Source organism: Phalacrocorax aristotelis, chromosome 4 (assembly GCF_949628215.1).
Source record: "Phalacrocorax aristotelis chromosome 4, bGulAri2.1, whole genome shotgun sequence".
NCBI lineage: Eukaryota > Metazoa > Chordata > Aves > Suliformes > Phalacrocoracidae > Phalacrocorax > Phalacrocorax aristotelis.
In genome coordinates, this window is record NC_134279.1 from 57310879 (window position 1) to 57328716 (window position 17838).

Consider the following 17838-nt stretch of genomic DNA (forward strand, 5'->3'; position numbering starts at 1 on the left):
AGACCCACAGGATACAAGCCTGAAGGAATGAGGTTAAAGAAGACAGGATGCTATGCTCCTCCCTCCAAAAAAACCACAGACATCAGAAGCACCAAAGCCCATATTACAGCATTATCAAACACTTTCCATAGAAGTCTCACACCAAATTGGCCAGAAGTCATTTGCCCTGTAGTATCTCAGCCATAGTTTATGCAATACAGCTACATTATGTTTAGGACAAATAGATTATTGCTTACAGACAGAGTAGTTATTAAATAGCTAATTCTTCTTGTGTATACAGCTACAACACAACATCCATTTCCTTCCTCCTCCTTACTCTAAAGCTGAAGAGGAATAACATAATTGAGTGAGCTTAAAAGATATCCCAACCACAATAACTTATGACTACGATCACAGCAAGTCTAACACAGAAATGAGATTAATCTGAATGACAGCACTTCAGCAAATATTTCACAACTTTAGAAAGAGTAATGTTGATAGCAATGCTAGTTGAATGACCTAGTTATTTGAACAACTATACATCAAAAGGCAAGTACTATGTCTGCCCTTGACTTTGGGTGGCTGAGTCCTGCTGAAAGCAGCTATCCTTCAGCAATAGTTTTGCGGCTGACATGAGGTTACTACATGAAACTACAATGACCTGTGTAAGAAACAGTTGCCAACCTAGAAACAATCAGAAAGAACTTTCACACCAAGACTAGTTGGAAGAACCAGGGACGGTTGTATGCAATCACCAAAGGGAACAGTGGGTTAAGAACAAAAGCTAACAAAGCCTTTGAAAAGTAGCATGCTAAACAGCTGCAACAGCAAAGGAACTGAGACTTGGCAATACAAAACCAAGCAAACCTGCAATGCCTCAGTTGCTCAAAGCTGATGGCACTCTTTCTCTCAGAAACATATGAAATTGAAATCCAATACATGATCACTTATTGCACTATATATATAAAATATATATACATTCTTATTTTGACATTAAAGGGCGGTACTTTTTAAAAATTGGGACACTGACTAACAGTTCAAAAAATTGCAGTAATTTAAATGTAAACTCAGTTAAGTCGTGTTTAACGGAAAGACAAAATGCAGACATCTGGCATCTACTTTTCGTTTTGAAAGGATAGCAAAGGAAAAAATCTTGCTTATATACATTTGCTTGTGTACCTACAAGTTACTGGTGAAAATGAGTAAGCAAGCAAAACATTCTGCCCACTTGAAACTCTCATTGTGATTTAGATATAATATTCTTTACTTCATAGCTTTGCCATGTAGAAACCAGTTCAAAGCAGTTGCATTTCTATATTGAAATGAGAGATTTAAAAAAGCTACTCTGAATGACACTAAAATCGGAGACAGCACTTAAGGGTGGTTAATTGTTAAATGTAGTCAAAATGCTAAGTCATGTGATGCAAGCAAGCCATATTCAAGCCCAGTCTGAATGGCAGGATCTGTAAATTGTAACACTGCATTTTCAGCAGCCAAGGAGAATGGCTCTGCCAACACAGATGCTTATTCTCAGGTGACAGGCTTCCAGTTTTAACTGGAGATCTTATAATTCAATAAAAAATTATTGGAAGAATTAAGTTATCATCAAAATTATTTTGGAAAAATCTGCATTTTCTAGCAAAAAAAATGAATTAAAGTCTGCCCTCCTCCTACCCAGGCCCTACTCAGCCCAGAAGTGGCTCTATTTCAGCGGCACGTAATATGATTCCAGGTACAGATATTTAATATACTAATACAAAGTAAAAAAACCTGCAGTCCTTCAAAGTGAAGAAGTGAAATATAACTCACCTACCGGAACATCTTAGTTTTAGACATACTTAAAATTGGAAAGTAAATATCAAGTACAGGAAGTTACAAAACCATTTTTTTAAACGTACTTGTAGCAGCTGTTCAATGTCCTGTTTTTCCAGGTAAGAACGAGTAACAACCCGTCCATCAAAGTCTACTTCTGCCTTGAATCTCACTTTGCTCATTCCCATGTCTGTGGCTTTAACATCATGAATTGCTCTGAAACACATAATTTTTAAAGAAAATGTAGAACAACATAAAAACAAACAACTAGCTAGTTTGACTCCTGATGTTAACAATATTGTCACAGTAAAATGATGCTGTAATTTTAAAAGGCCACTGCCTTTGACTAACATATCCTCATTTTGCCACCACACACTCCCATTAAACACTGATTTATATTTAGCCGGTTACACCGCTTCCACAGGTCTCTGCTACACCAACATATCTATAAATGCCTTGCTGTAATAAAAGACAGACTACAAGAAGATTCGCAGATTTAGAACTAGACTAAGAGTATGAAAAAAAACCCATCCCACAATAGATAGTGAAAACTTCCCTATTCCGAGATGAACTTACAAGTTCAAGTTTTTTGCTATTGCACAGAAGTTTTTGCACATATGCATATACATGACACTGTTTAACTATCTTTAAGTACATTCAATTCTGAGGTAAGGAACAATAATCAATTGTCAATTACTGAAAGCACACACTGCAATCAGAGAAGTGTCCGTTCCTAGATAACTACCATTTGTAAAGGCGTGACCTTTTGGAGAATTTTCTATTCAAAGATATATTTTATGTAAGAAAAAGTTATGGATATTGTGTTTAGAACTAATTTTTTATTGTACTGAATTATTTATCACAACTAATACAGCTGTTTGTAAATGCTGAAAATGTATATTTATTTAAAGGTCCCTGATAGATACTAGAACACGAACGTTGCAATCTGTTTAGATTTTGGTCCTTTGAAAACTTCTGGTTTTCTATAGCATAGTTTTGTTCCAGTTTGTTAGATAAACTCCATGATATATGAATGTAGGTAAGAAACAAAATGCCCTCTATTTTTAAGGGATAATAAGAAATGAAGCAAACTCAGGACCCAGGCATATTGTGGAGCATTTCAACAGTGGAATAAGTAGAAAATAAAATCATAAAACAAAACACTCTAGGGTTTTTTATATTTAGATTAACACAAACTTAGTTTATCTTTAAAGCCAAGTAGAATTAAAGATTGTCACTGCAGAGTAAGTTTCCACATTCTTCCACCAAGGCCAGAAAAAAAGTGGAGACATGGAACATAAATCACAGAAGTTTCAAATTTTTTAAATTCTTTCTCCTAACATTTCCAAAGCAAAACAAGTATCTGAGATCAACTATAAAATATTCCTAAGACTCTGGTTCTACTAACAGAAAAATGCAATCTTGACAATTTTTGAAGTTCTAACACAAAATTTACATTTAGCAATAGAGCTCACTTGATGGAAAGTACTAAACTTGCCCCCCCCCCCCTTCATTTTACCAAGTTGTGCAATTTCACAGCATCTTTAAGTTTAGCATGCCCTTTGTCTTAAGCAAATTTACTCTCCCCAACTAGAAATGTTTCTTCTCATCTGAATGTTTATAATACACAGGCAGGGCAAGAAGAAAGTGGAAGGCATATATTTTGGAAGTGGCCTGCTAGAGTGAACAGCTGACAAAGAACAGGAGGCAGAAATTTAAGATGAACAGTCACAGAAAATGTTTATGGAATATTTCTTGTAATACTTGGGGTGGAAGAGGGGTAAGCACATTTAAAAAAACCTAAATAGAACATGACCCAAATATAAGGACACCAAAAACTTACATTTCAATAAACATTTAAGCAGATTAAAAGAACTATCAGCTTACTGGTAGCAATGAAGGATTTCCAGCTCCAATCAAATTTACACAGCTATTCCGTGGGAAGCTACCAAATCAAAACAGTATTAACTCGAGCAAATTAACCAGCATCAAACTACCTCCTCACACAAGAGGGTATTTAAGATAATGGATGTGGTTCAGTGAGGGTTATTGAAGAGAATTTGAATCCACGTGATTCAAAAATATTGAAGATATATCAAGTGCCTATCAGAACCAAGCAAGAAGGTAACAACAGATATTTGAGATTCTCATTAAGCAGTAACCTGATAAACTTCAGTGGATTGATGCATATTCTGTAAACGTGAAGAAAAAAAAAAAAAAAAGAAGTCTACGTTACTGCTTATAATCCGTCCAGAAAAGATAAGACAGTGAGTCAGGAGGAGAAAAATACTAATAATTCAAAAATACAAATTTGTATGCTAAAACTTAAGCTACAAAGCTTGCCTATGGAAGCTTCTGGATGGCTAGTAGACACCTTCAATTCAGACTAGGGAAAAGAGCAAGTTTCACATTTTTAAAAAAAAAAAAACAAAACACAATCTGTCAGAGGCCATCAAGTTATTGGTTTTTAGCCATCAGTCGTAATACTTCCCCACCCTCCCCCTCAAACCAGAATGACAGGTTTTCCAGCACAACAGTAGCACAATTACCCAACAGCTGTTACAATGAAGTAAAAATTAAAGATGAAACTGTCACCAAGAATAGCTTATGCCTAGGGATCCGTGATTACATTTCGTAAGAACAGAATCGGGATAGTCTGTACCACATCATATATTTTATTTCACAGTTCTGAAAGCCTAATCTCCTACACTTCAGTTAAGCTGAACACAAGAAAGATTTAGGCACCAAAGGTGTGAATCAGAGTTAAGAATGGAATGTTTGTATAGCAAAAAATGAAATCAAATAATTTTCCATCTGAGAACAACTCTGACTGAAAGCCCATTTTGGATCACAAATGAAATAAGGGCTACAACTAGAAATTACCAAGCAAAATTAAAAGGAAGGGGAAATAAATAGCCATGAGCCTAAAAGAGAAATTATGAAGCCCAGAACACCGATAGGAGAAGCATTAAAAAAAAAGGTATTGTGTGTGATACAAGCCAACATTTTTAAGCTTAGCAAAACAAAGGATAACATGGAAACAAGCCTGCTACTAGATGGAAATGGCAAAATTGTTACTGATGATACAGAATAGGCAGAAACATGCAATAATCATTGTTTTCTTGATCTAAAAAGGCAAAATAATATATTAGTACAACAAAGCATTTCCCTATTAGTAGCAGAGAAGCAGACTGGACATCTAAAAGGAAAAAATGCTTCTAGTTCAGCAGGCTACATAACTTGCATTCAAGAGTAAAAAGAACTAAGAATAACTGTGAAGGCCAATTATTTTTTCATCCTGGAATAGAGATGAGAATTAAAAAAGAGCAGATTAACAACACTGTGCCAAAACTTAAAAACAGCAAATGCAGCAATCTGTTTAACTAAAGACAACTTCACCTGACAACCCAAGGTAAAATAGTGAAAAAGGTGTGTGTGTGGGGAATTTATATATTAAGAGCATTAATTCCAGTCATTAAGATTTTAGGGGATGTAGGTCTTGTCAAACAACCCTTTTAAATAAATAAATAAATCAAGACTTAGCTGAAAAAGAGATCAACAGCACAGATTATTTATTTTAGTACAGCAGTTACTATTGTCTGATAAATCAAATATTTTACCATTAGCAGCAGAACATGATGTTCAGGCAAGCTACTGCTAGAATAATAATTAAGTGGTGGTGGTGTGATGGGGGCAGGGGGAACGAAAACCAGACCCTCTGAATCGTTTGGTCAATTTGGATCTAAAATAACTTCTGATGAATACTAAATTATTCCCTAATATATCTCCATATTTGTCAAAACACATCTGAAAATAAAGATTGCAAACCCTCCTGGAAAGAGCAAGGGAAGTCTAGTTACAAGCAAGGGTAATACAAGTTTACATCTCAAAAGAATTCTTAGATCAAGACCAGTTGTCTTCTTAGAAGATGCAAGTTTACCAAGCTCAAGGTATTAGGCTTGTTATGAGAAGAACCTGGTCAAAGACAAATTGTGCGCTAGAAGATATCAAAGGAGATAATGTAACGGATCTCAGAAAGACATCACTCAAGACCAAGTGCATACAGAAGGTCCAGCAAGCAGTGTTATGAGAAGTACCTAAATATGTTCTAGCTTCTAATGTTAAGAGAAACACAGTTTCTTACCAAGTCTTCACTTTATCCTTTGTGCTTTTTTAAAAATAAAGATACTTCTTGTTTTACAGAAATGTCTAGAGCAAGAAGGAGATGAACTGTCTGCTCTGTTGAAAGGTTACAGCCATCTATAAAAATGGAATATAATATAAAATGGTGCTTGAGATAGGAGAAGTTTTATGATTCCAGCCCAAGAGAAGCAAAAGCCACCCATGCACTTTGGAAAAAGGAACTACAGCAGTTGTGTACAAATAATCACATGAACTCACCTACTCTAACACAGCACTGTTGACACACGCTCCACCATTCAGACTAATCCAGGGCCACAACAAACACTTTAACAGAGTATAGTTACTGACATGTGAAAATTCTAACAGAGCTCTATTCCAAATTAGGAATCTTGTTCAGCTTCTGAAATGAAGGGCATATCGTTCAGACCTGTTGCTTGCAACTGAGACAATGCAGCACTTAGTTTCTTTCAAGTATTCTGGTGTTAACTAATGGGCTTGGTTTTTCTCCCCTCCAGAGCTCAGTAATGACTACAAATTTTTTTTTAAAAAGGCACTAAAATATTCCATCTGATTTACAAAGAAATTTATTCCTGAATAAAGATTAACAAAAATGGTTTTTCTTCTAAATCAAGGTTAATAGGGTTAAAGTAAGCTAAAATAACTCCTTAAAAAGCATTTAAACAAGATTTCAGAATTATTATGAGCTATAGGTTCATTTCACTACAAATTGCAGATTTTCAAAGAAAGAGAAATTAGCATTGAGTTCATTCTGTAAGCATCTAATATGCAGAATCTATTACATCATAATACTACTGCAGCACTTCCCTACCAACTGCTACAGAATTCCAGACACTGAATATTAACAATAACAGAATTTAAATATTTAAGTGCTAATAAACTATAAAAGCAACATTACAGCATCATTTAAGTGCTTGTATTTCATGCATTTGAAAATAGTTTTAAGTTTGCAATGGTTCTCTCATTAAGTCATTGTCAACTCCTGTAATTAATGTAACTGTTAGAACATATTTGCAATTTTATTTCAGCTGTGGAACATGAGAGGTATGAGTATTCGCTTATTAAACTAGAAGTTACTAGAAATTAAGATTCTAAAATCTCAATGCAGAAGAATCCACCCTAAGAATAATCAATGTCACCAGATTTCTCATTTAAAGTGCTTGAACTATCTTTTTCCAAATGTTATTTCTTGCTTTTTGTTGTTCTTAGTAGAGATTGAGCTGTAAAGAGTCTTACCTTACTACAGGATCACTTTCCAGTAACTCAGTGAGTCGTTGCAGTTGTTCAGGTTGAATAGATCGTCCCAGCAGGGCTTCAGTGTTAGTGTAGATTAGAAACGCTGACACAGTTCCTAACAAAGTTCCAACACCTAGAGACCCCACGCTGTCATAATAAGGGTTTCCTGAACGAGACATGTCAAATTAATTTCACAGAGCACTTCTACAACATAGCAGATCATTCAGATTTCACACTGAAAAGAGTACATGGGGGGTTTCTGAGGGTTTTGGTGGGATTTTTTTTTTTGTTTGGTTTGGTTTTGTATTTTAATGCACTGGCAATTCTTTCCAACAAGATGAAGCTGGAAGAAAACAAGTTATCTTAAGATAAAGTCTCAAGTCCCTCCTGTCCCTCAGCTACTCCTGTCTCCTGCAGGACTAATAGATGAGTAAGCTCTTGTCCGCTATTTGGGTTTCTGTGTATATATTTACCTTTACTAATATAAAATTATATACATCTAAAAACATGTAGCAACACAGAAGTCAGTTCTTTTATCAGTAACTCAAAAATTTGCAAGTATTAACCATTTCTAGAATACAGTACTTCCAAGTTTTAAACATGTATTCATTCATATTGAGATTTGTAGAAACAGTAATACATTTTTAAGTTTATGAAGGAAACAAGTGATGGAATAAAAAACTGACTTCTATACAAAAAAAAAAATGAAACCTGCAATTAACTTATTAGAAGCGACAAAGAAAAACTACCATATTTATTTTTTAAACAATTGAAAGCCAAAGCAAATACTTTAAAAAGGACAAATAAACAATCTCCCTCTTCAGAAAACTTAACTGTGCAGCAAAACCAGACTTTGAGCCAGTTGCCATACAGATCACCCTACCTACTTGAGTTAGATTTGCCACACTGTTCTGGAGCAGCTGCTGTGATCTGAAAATAGCGCTGATACCACTACGAATCAAAAGGAACGAAAGAACTGCTTCCTTAAGTCCTCCGCACATGCACATGGAAGTGCATGCCACTGAATAAGGAAGCTCAGATTATGTAATCCCCCCACAGCACAAAGTGATTTACATAACTGACTACAACAAATCTATCTTTAGTAAAACATCCTTTAGTTTGTATGACAAAATAGCTCAAAAGTGAGACCCATCTGCATGTACTCTTTCAAGCTTAACCCCACCAATAATAGACGTACAAAAAAAAATCCCAACTTTAAATATTTTCACCTCAAACTACTAGAAATAAGATCAGAGAACAGTATAAACCTCCAGAAACTTTCACAGTATAAGTATCAGAAAAAGAGTAAAGATGTATTTAAGTCAACCAATATAAACTAAATGCTCTATGTTCATATCAGGCACAGAAGGAAACGCCCATCTTGCCTGTCTCAGTTTGAGGCAGAATTTTACCTGTTAAAGAAGTCAGACCCATACAGGTAGCAGCTACGGCCACACTCAGAACTGCTGCAGCATCCTCCAGTAACACTACATTTGTACTAGGATCACGACTCTGCACGACTGTGTATACAATAAAAAAATTACATTGCTTTGGAAAGCTTATGCACATTATCCACAGTACTTAACAAATTATACTAACACCAGCAACTTCAGAGAAACATTCCACAAGTATATAGGTATAAACTGAATTTTTGCATATACACACACTTCTGAAAGTGTTTATAAATACACAGAACAAGTCCTGTGCCAATTATGGAAGCTTCTCCAAAACGTCTGAAAAAATTTAAAGGGACATTTATTCTGAAAAATGCAAGTAGTTTAGTAAAAGTATCTAAGTGGTGTTACTTAAATCAACAGGTTTTCACCTAATGTATTTAGGTATTCACCTAAGATGTATTTGTTACTAGAATAGAAAACAGATCAATAAAGCAAGGGGAAAGGCAAAACAGACAAAATGTTTATGCATTATGCAATTACTGGTGAATAGATTCTGGTTTAAACTACATACATTATTGCTATAACAACACATACCATATTGATAAAATGACAGACCCTTGGCTCGAGCACTCCTGCGAATTTCGTTTATAGCAACAAGAAGGGTAGCTGAAACGACACCAAAGTAGTTGCTGAAAATGGTTAGAGGCAGTAAGATCAGCTTCCATTTTGAAAGGAGGGAACTTTTCTTCATATCATAACAGAACATCAAGAAAGCTCCGATTATTGATACTTTGAATAATGACAAAGCATAAGTTTACCTTCTTTTCTACATGCGTGTCTCCGTACAAATCGGGAGAGTTAATACTCACTGATAGTTTAATACCAAAAGGGCATTCTACGTATACTTTCCAAATGATGTGTTCTTCAACTGCTTGTTATATAGGCCAATAAGAAAAAAAAGTTTTCCCACTTTTTTCTTTTGTTTATAACACAAGTGTTTGCAACAGAGCTCAAAACTTTACTGTGTAACCAAGAACCAATTGTTACTGTAATTACTCACATTGTACTCTTAAGAGATTATGAGTACTTAAATAGAAATATTTCTTGAAACTGCGTACCTCCTTCAGATACCAATGACCCTGCTAAAATGCAGTACGCCTGTATGGAAAAAAAAGTCTCAATTATTATGTTATATGCATATTTGTACAGAATTCTTCACCACAGACTATCCAAACGCAGCCTTCCAGAACCTCATTACCCACTGTGCCATGTAGCTGTCCCTAAACAGAAGGCAATCAACAATATTTGAATTATGCAATATATTGCAAAATAGGAAAGAAGGACCTCTTGGGAGGCATGAAGGGAAGATGCAGGGTTTAAAGAACAGCTCATTTTGCTGTAAGATCAGCCATAGCTTAACATTATTTTTTTCTTAAAATACATTCTCATTAAGGATAGTTTCAGTTAATTGTGTTGGGATTCAAACTGACTCAGGAAGTGAATTTCAGACTGTGCCATTACTTTCTATTAAGTCACCAGTGTTAGATATAATACCAAACAAAATTAGCTTACCCAGAGCAGAGATTCTATAGGATGAGGGTGGAGTAAACCTATGATCCCATGATACCAAGACAGTCCTGCACCCATCATGAAAATGCCCACCCCACTAATCAGGGAGGCAATATAGCGCATGTTTGTGAAACCATACCTAGATGAAAACAAAGAAAGTGATTTAGGAAAATAAAATTCTGTATCTCTGCAAACACATCTACAAGTTTTTTTCCATTCATTTTTACATGTCTTAAATTATCATTGTATGGCTCAGATCTATTTAAGACAAAGCTGCTAAATCCAACCTAATCGAAGAAAAAAAAAAGGCAAACCACCTGGAAAAGGATATCTAGTACACACAAGGACATCAAGCATAGATATTTTTCTAACTCATTTTTAAACAAGTTATTTACACAAGTGTACTAGCTCTTGCACAGAGACTTACAATTTTACTACTGTAAAAAAACCAAAACAACGTTCATGTCACTCTTACATTCTACTTGCTACTTCTAAATGAAAACTCTAGCCTTAAAATATGTAAACTGGCTGCTTATAAAATGCTAATTTAAAGGGAGTAAAATTTGTGACATCATTAAGTAGTTCAGCTAACTGCAGATACTCAACGCTTGCCGTTTTTAAGAGTAGTGGGAATAGCTAAAAGCAATATTAAAAATATACCTTTATTCCTTTGGTTTTGGTATTAACTGCTACTACAAAGAGTACATTTCTATAGCAACATTTAAAACCCAAGAGTACAAAGGACTATATTGAGGAAGAAGGGGAAAAAAGTGAGAGAGGGGAAGGAGATACAACAAATATTTAGACAAATTCAAGATTAAAACATTTTTCAAATTACTCTTAATGAAGCAAATGCTCTTAATGAAGAAAAGTTTAATTCTGTAAATTAGACATATTCTGAACTAGTGCTTACAGTATGAATGACTTGCTCAAACATGTGAAGTGTAAAGCAGGTCAACACCAAGAAAATATGGAGAGTATAGCTTCTAACTTCAATAAAATTTTAAGAACTTATCAATAATATCACTATTACTTAGATAAAAAACAGAATAGTTTAAGTCAAACGGATCTCCTTATGATACAAGTAGCTGCCTTGCAGAAAAACACTGTTGAAAATAGGTAGAGACCTGTATTTTTTATTAAAAAAAAAAATCTTGTCATTCACATGAACAGTGTTTAAAAACAAAGTAACTCTATCCATTGGAAGAGGCAGAAAAGCCTAAAATAACTTAGAGAAATAATGTCAATTAAAATAATACATATCAAAAAGCATACCACAAAAAAAAAAGTATCAAGCCACTGAAGCTAAAACTCTGCAGTTTGCAAGAAATCCCTTTTCTTATTTTACCTATTGTAAAGTCAGAAACAATGCATTTCAGAAATGATACAAACATGAATAGATTAATAATTAATAATTATGAATTAAAAATAACAAGGTGACACACAAGAACTGATCTTACTCCTATATATAATTATCAAAATCATTATTTACTCAAAAAGCTTACGGATGACTAGGGTCAGGTGTCCTTGCAGACTGACTGATGCCCAAAGCTAGCAATGCCTGTTTTAGGACAAAAAGGAAAAACCTTTGTTAAAAAAAAAAAAAAGTAAAAATTTAGAAACATTCTATATCAACTGAACTTGAAAGATAATAGCAGATGCAACTTGCTGATCTACCCATATGCTTTGTTACTGATATTTTATTAGAGCTGGAATATAATCCCCAAATATGCCATCTAAATCTACCACCCCAAAAAAATTGTTAATTTTATATAAATATAGGTAATTGCACAGTGTGTGTATATATCTACACTTTTAATTACAGTTTCAGAATTGCAACCAAAAGTGACCATTACATGAAATCACAAGTGTTGTTGCTCTGCTTCAATGTGAAGGAATGAAGTTGTTCAGGGAACAAAGCTATTTAAATAAGTCCCTATCAAAAAGAAACAATCCAGAGACTATGGTGATGGAATACTACATTTAAAGCAATAATTTTACACTGCAGCTTCTTTCAGTAGTGAACTTTGTATTCTCCAAACTAAAGAAAAAAATTATTTTGGCAGAAGAAATAAAAACCTCTCGCTATCTAAATGGCCTATTTGGGGTATATTTAATTAGGCATGTATTAAACTATTGATGCAGTAAGTTATAAATCCAGACCCTGATTTTGAAAAGCACATGCTTTGTTTTAGGAATATGAATTACTTAACATAACAACAAGTATTAAAATTTAGATACTTTAGTCTTCACAGCACCAAGCTGCTCTAAGCAGCAAGGTTTCTCCTGTGTTTTTCCCAAAACCACATACTCAAATATTTGAAAAAAAAAACCACCCACATTTCCAGTGGAACATTTAAGTTTCACATTTAAAAACCAGAACAGCTCTACCACATATAAGTCACACATAATACCACTATCAAACTTGGTTCACCTAAAAATTGGTGTCAATTTATAGGCCAAATGAAAAGGAAAAAGAAAGTCACACACTTTAAGGCTGCCTCCCCATAAAACTCTCCAAGGGTTACCAGCTGAGTTAGTAGCACCCCTGTCTTCACTTTACAGCTGGAACAGCTGAAAGGTTGCATAAAACCATTTACAGGAAAACAGCAAACAAAATATGAGTCCTCAACTCAGTCCTTCTGGACAGAGAAACATACTAGGTACAACTGAAGCAAAAAGGTAGCCAAAATTATGTTAAACTGCTTTTTAAGATATTAAGTCTGCTCTAAGGTTCCATACGTTCCTCAAATTTGGAGAAGCACAAGACTTGAATTTCATGAGTCACAAGCTATCCAAGGACTCCTCTTGCTTGAGCTGCAGAAGGATTTCAGCCACTCATCTTCAAATACTTTTTTTGTTTCCAAAGCCTTGCTATATCAAAAACTGCAACAAAAAGGATTGTTTCTATGCTGGGATAAAGGGAAATTTCAAGGTCTCATAATGTATGCCTCAAGCATAGTAAAGAAAATAGTGGAAAACACAACATTAATTTTGTCCCTGCACACCAGTATTACATGCCCAGCTCTGAGTCTGCCACACCACCTATCAAAGTAAATGTGCCAGGTATGTGGCTACTTGTGCTTTGAGAGGCTGCTAAGGCAGTCTAGGAATAGAAAAAGAAACAAAGACACTCAAATTCTCATCATTATTCTACCAGGAGATGACTAAACGAAGTCTGTCATTCTATTACAGTTCCTGACAGGAGAAGTATTTCAAGTTAACATTTAACCAAAATAAAAAGAGAGATATATTTTTGCACATTATCTTAGTTTCAAGTCCCACTTACAATCCATGAAGTAGCTAAGTATCGTTCTGCTTACTACAACTCCTCTCTTTCAATTAATTTCTAGAAAAACTTAAGACTCTACATTCTGATTTGTCTCATTCTTACATTACATTAATTCAACTTTTTAAAAAAACACCCAATTTTATTTTTTTTATTATCTGGACAGGCACTCAATAATACTTTAAGATGACTGGTACATCATTCATGTCCAGGAGGAGCAGGGACCAAGGCAGAGAGGAACGAACACGTAACCCAAATTACTGAGATCTTGTTCCAACACTAATTCCTAAAAATAAGGCTGGTCAGATCCTGCATGTGCATTGTGGCAAACAAAATTAAGCCTGTCCTGGGACTTATTTCCTACTGTCTGTATATTTGACTAATATTATAACCTATTTAAGAATTTTTGGTACACTTTCATCTTGATAGTTATAGGAAAAATAAATTGCAACTTAAGTATGGAACAATCAATCAATTATATGAGAAAACAATAGTTTAGAAAAGAAGAACAGAAGTAATTGGGGCAGGTGGTTTGAAGTAATGTAGATGCATTACAAATAGTATTGTATTAGCAGAAATACTAATCCAAACACCATCCAAAAAGATTTTATTTATAATTACAGGTGACTTTCTAGATTCCTTCTGCATTTAAGGCTTCTAGACTAGGTCAGTTATCTTACTGTTAGCTTATAAACCCTCCGTCAAATTACTGGCATCAATATAATAAAAAAGAGAGCACCTAGATAAACCTGTAAAAAACCACTAGTTGAAACCACTAGTTTTGGCAAGTAAATTTACAACAGAGTAACAACAGCTTGAGGAACAGCAGGAAGAGCTCTGGGCTTAGCAGTATTTCTAAAGTAATGTGAATTTCTGCCAAAATATGCTTTCATCTGCCTTCAGTTTGATAAAAACTGTATGTTCAACACTAGTTTTTAAGTGAGATTGGCTTTTGTCTCTGGGAAGCTAAAAAATATGCATGTATACTACACACACAGAGAAAAGAGTATATCTTCCTCCCACTGCATGCACACAGAGCTTGTCACACTCTGGGCAGCCTCTGTAATCTGCATGACTGAAACCAGAAATTATTTATTAGTCAAGTAAAACACAAAAACACCCTCTCACAGATGAAACTGTTTATTTATAACATACCTGTTTTGCCTCAAAATTATTTAAATGATTATTAGATTAAGTACTAGTCTTTTTCCTCCTAGAATATATTACTATTAATTCTAGGAAGCATGTAAACCATACAAAACAGTACAAAAATGATCACAGGTATTGGACAGGAAGAACACTGTGAATATACACTACAGCACAATATGACAGTCATTTTTAATAAGAGTTATGGCTAATAAACTTGGAATTTCTAGGCTTCTCTACAATGTTGATGTTATCTATGAGCAAACTTTGTACAGAATAATATTTTGCCATGTGCTTTGGTCCTCCTAAATAAAACACTTTTCATTTCTCTGGTGTTTGCTATTTAGACAGTACAGGCAAACTAAGGAACGCTAGTAGACTGAATTATTGCTTTCAAGTGTAATACATCTGCTATAAGTATCTGTCCGTATTCCTGAAAAAATATTACAAGGGCTAACTTAAGGATAATGGAAAATATACTCACCTGATTACATGTGTCTGCTAAAGAATGTATGGCTTCTGAAAACATACTTGCAGAACCCGTGTAAACCCAAGCAAGTAGCTTAAAGAAAAAATTCAAGCCATTTCTGAAAACAAAGAGAAATGAGATAAACAACAACAGATTATTTGGTCTTCACTATTTTCAGCAAATTCACAAGTGCTGTGTAATCGTGCATTACCTGCCAGCAAGTGGTGAAACCAAATATCAGTCTAATCATTAGAGACCTGTACAGGCAGATCAGGCATACACATTTTCTGCATGGTTACTGTTAAAAAGTCCTTTCAGCTAAACCTGGTATGTAAAGATACACAATTTAATTTTCCAAAATCGTTAACTTCTAAGCAGTCGTGAATAAGTTGCACTTCCTGAAAACTGCATCACAGTCATAACAACTAAGTGCCTACCAGTGAGAGAACACAAGCCTTAACAATTTCCTTCTCTCTTTCTTCAGTCCCTCGTCTCCTATACATCCCCTCCCAATACTGAAGTGCAAGGTTCTCCACTTCAGTCTCGGCTTGGGCAATTCCCAGTAGGATACAAACATAAGGCAACAGACAGGAAGACAAAGCTGTCATTAGATTATGCTGTAAAAAAAATCTATGGAATTTTTTCCATTGAGATGTTCAGTGTGACATTACAGGTTACAAGCTCACTGGAGTACGCATTGTGTTATGTTGCACAGAGAAAGGTAACTATCAGCACTAAAATCCGAGTCTACATTCTCACTTCAAACATTATCAGAATCAGTAGGTTAATTGTTACAATCATATTGCAAAGAAAATCAGACTACAGGATTACAACATTCTCCTTTTTTAAATATACTTGATTTTAGCTTACTGGCAATTTTTACAAGTATTCAGATGAAATAAGTGTTACAAGTAAGTACTAAGAATGTCTTGTAGTTACATTTTTTAACAATAACATGCCAAGAAATTGTATTTAAAGTTAGAGGAAGCAGAAGTCCAGCCCCTTGCCATACATTAAATCATATAGTTGATCACATAACATTCACTTCCAAGGTCACCCTTAAAAAATTTCTGAGAGACAACATCCACTTCTTCAAGCAAGAGATAATACTGTTTTCTATACCTCCTTCCATCCCAAGGACCTGAATGTGCTTTACAATTCTTAATTTAATCTCATTGCCCCATGAGATGGTGAGGCATCACCATAATTTACAGGTGGAAAGTAAAAAAATGAATGTTAGTGGATAATCCAAGAAGAAAGGAAGGCTGTTGCAACAGTAAACCATAGTTTAAACTCCCTGTGTTAATTATAAGTTCTACCAAGTCACAGCATAGTGCATCTTTAGCATAGAAAGAAAATTAAATAAATTAGAGTAGAATTCATGGGCACAGTCTCTTGACTTTTGTATTGTTCTTCTCAATGTTGTATTAATGCAGTTGACAGCTTATCTGAAGGTACAATTCAGTGTGGGGCCCCCACCTGTTCAGATGACACAATAGGCACACAGCTCATTTTATTTCATCCCTACAAATTCCAAAGCTGGGGGGGGGACTTGACATCCTACAAATCTAAAAAACCACCCTAATGTTTTCAAATGTCAGGCCCAGCAAAAATCAACCTGTTAATGATGTCAAGTTGGAGGCATAGGACAGAAAGATGAACAGTGCTACACGGGAAATAACTGCAAAAAACTAGTAAGTCTACAGAGCCATCAAGGCTCTGTATATTTAGTGTTTCCTGTCTGACTAGATCTCTTATAATGATGTGAGAAAGAGATAAAAGTCAGTTTTGGGGAGAAAAACACCTCAGCTTTTACTGCAAGTAAAATATGTATTGCTATAAAAAATATATTCACTACTGCATTTGAAAATAATAAGCTCTATGAAAGCCTAAATTCTGTTGAAGAAATATTGCAGAGATTTTAAAAAGCAGAGGAAAAATAATCCAAAATCGGCAGATTCTGAGAAGGCAGCTAAAATACTCTGAATCGGTTTGAAACAAAGCTATCTCTTACATCAGTGACCACCAATTCAGAGAGTACTTACTCTGTTGTACTGAAATGAAATGAACTGACTGATTTAGCTACTCATTTCTATCTGCATGGACATGAAAGAGTAGGAATTTTAACAGAACTTAAACCAAAGCTAGGTAAGGCCTGAAAAAGATTTACTGTTTTGGACATTATGCCAAGAAATAACAAAAAAACCCACCCATGATTCATTAGATACAATTCTCTTGTTTATTAAACCTACTACTATACAGCATTTTCTAATAACTTCTCTTCTGCATCTAGAAAATAAGCAGCTTCATTCAACATAACTGTTTATAACTGTATTCCGAAGTCCACGTAGGAGGCAGACAATCACAAACAAAATGGGGGGGAGGAAACAAATAGTGTTGAAACAGATATCCATCTTCCTTGCTGTCAGAATTCTTGTCAATTTTAGTGTAAAGTCTAAATTTAAAGTGGTAACTTTAAAAGGTACCGATATATGAACAGGATCAGCCTTTTTTGGGAGGAAAAAAACAACAAAAATACACAAATGCAAGAGTAGATCCAAATCAATTATTCAAATCAAGGTTCTTAATTTAAATTACAATTAAAACAAATTCAAATCTATCCTGACTGAACTGTAAACTTAAAAAAATTAAAAAGCATTAATACTTGCTTTTACATATTTATCATTTCAAATTTGTTTCAGAGATAACCACCTCAAAACCCCAATATGTATATGGGGAACAGGAATTACGGGGAATTGAGAGAGAATGGTGCAATCATC

General features: G+C 34.7%; 1 protein-coding gene across 2 annotated transcripts in view; it reads right to left on the reverse strand.

Annotated features, from left to right (window-relative positions):
• The window catches only part of SLC30A9 (solute carrier family 30 member 9), a 37761-nt gene that overhangs the window by 5469 nt on the left and 14454 nt on the right, over positions 1-17838 (reverse strand). The window contains exons 9-16 of one of the 2 annotated variants that reach the window (XM_075091592.1): positions 15074-15176; positions 11660-11715; positions 10158-10293; positions 9704-9743; positions 9180-9251; positions 8601-8708; positions 7189-7354; positions 1878-2007 (exon numbers count right to left, since the gene is read on the reverse strand). In XM_075091592.1, coding sequence (XP_074947693.1) covers positions 1878-2007; positions 7189-7354; positions 8601-8708; positions 9180-9251; positions 9704-9743; positions 10158-10293; positions 11660-11715; positions 15074-15176 — 811 coding nt within the window. Of the gene's footprint in view, positions 1-1877; positions 2008-5935; positions 6052-7188; positions 7355-8600; positions 8709-9179; positions 9252-9703; positions 9744-10157; positions 10294-11659; positions 11716-15073; positions 15177-17838 lie in introns of those variants that run through there. The other variant, XM_075091594.1, reaches the window with a different exon arrangement.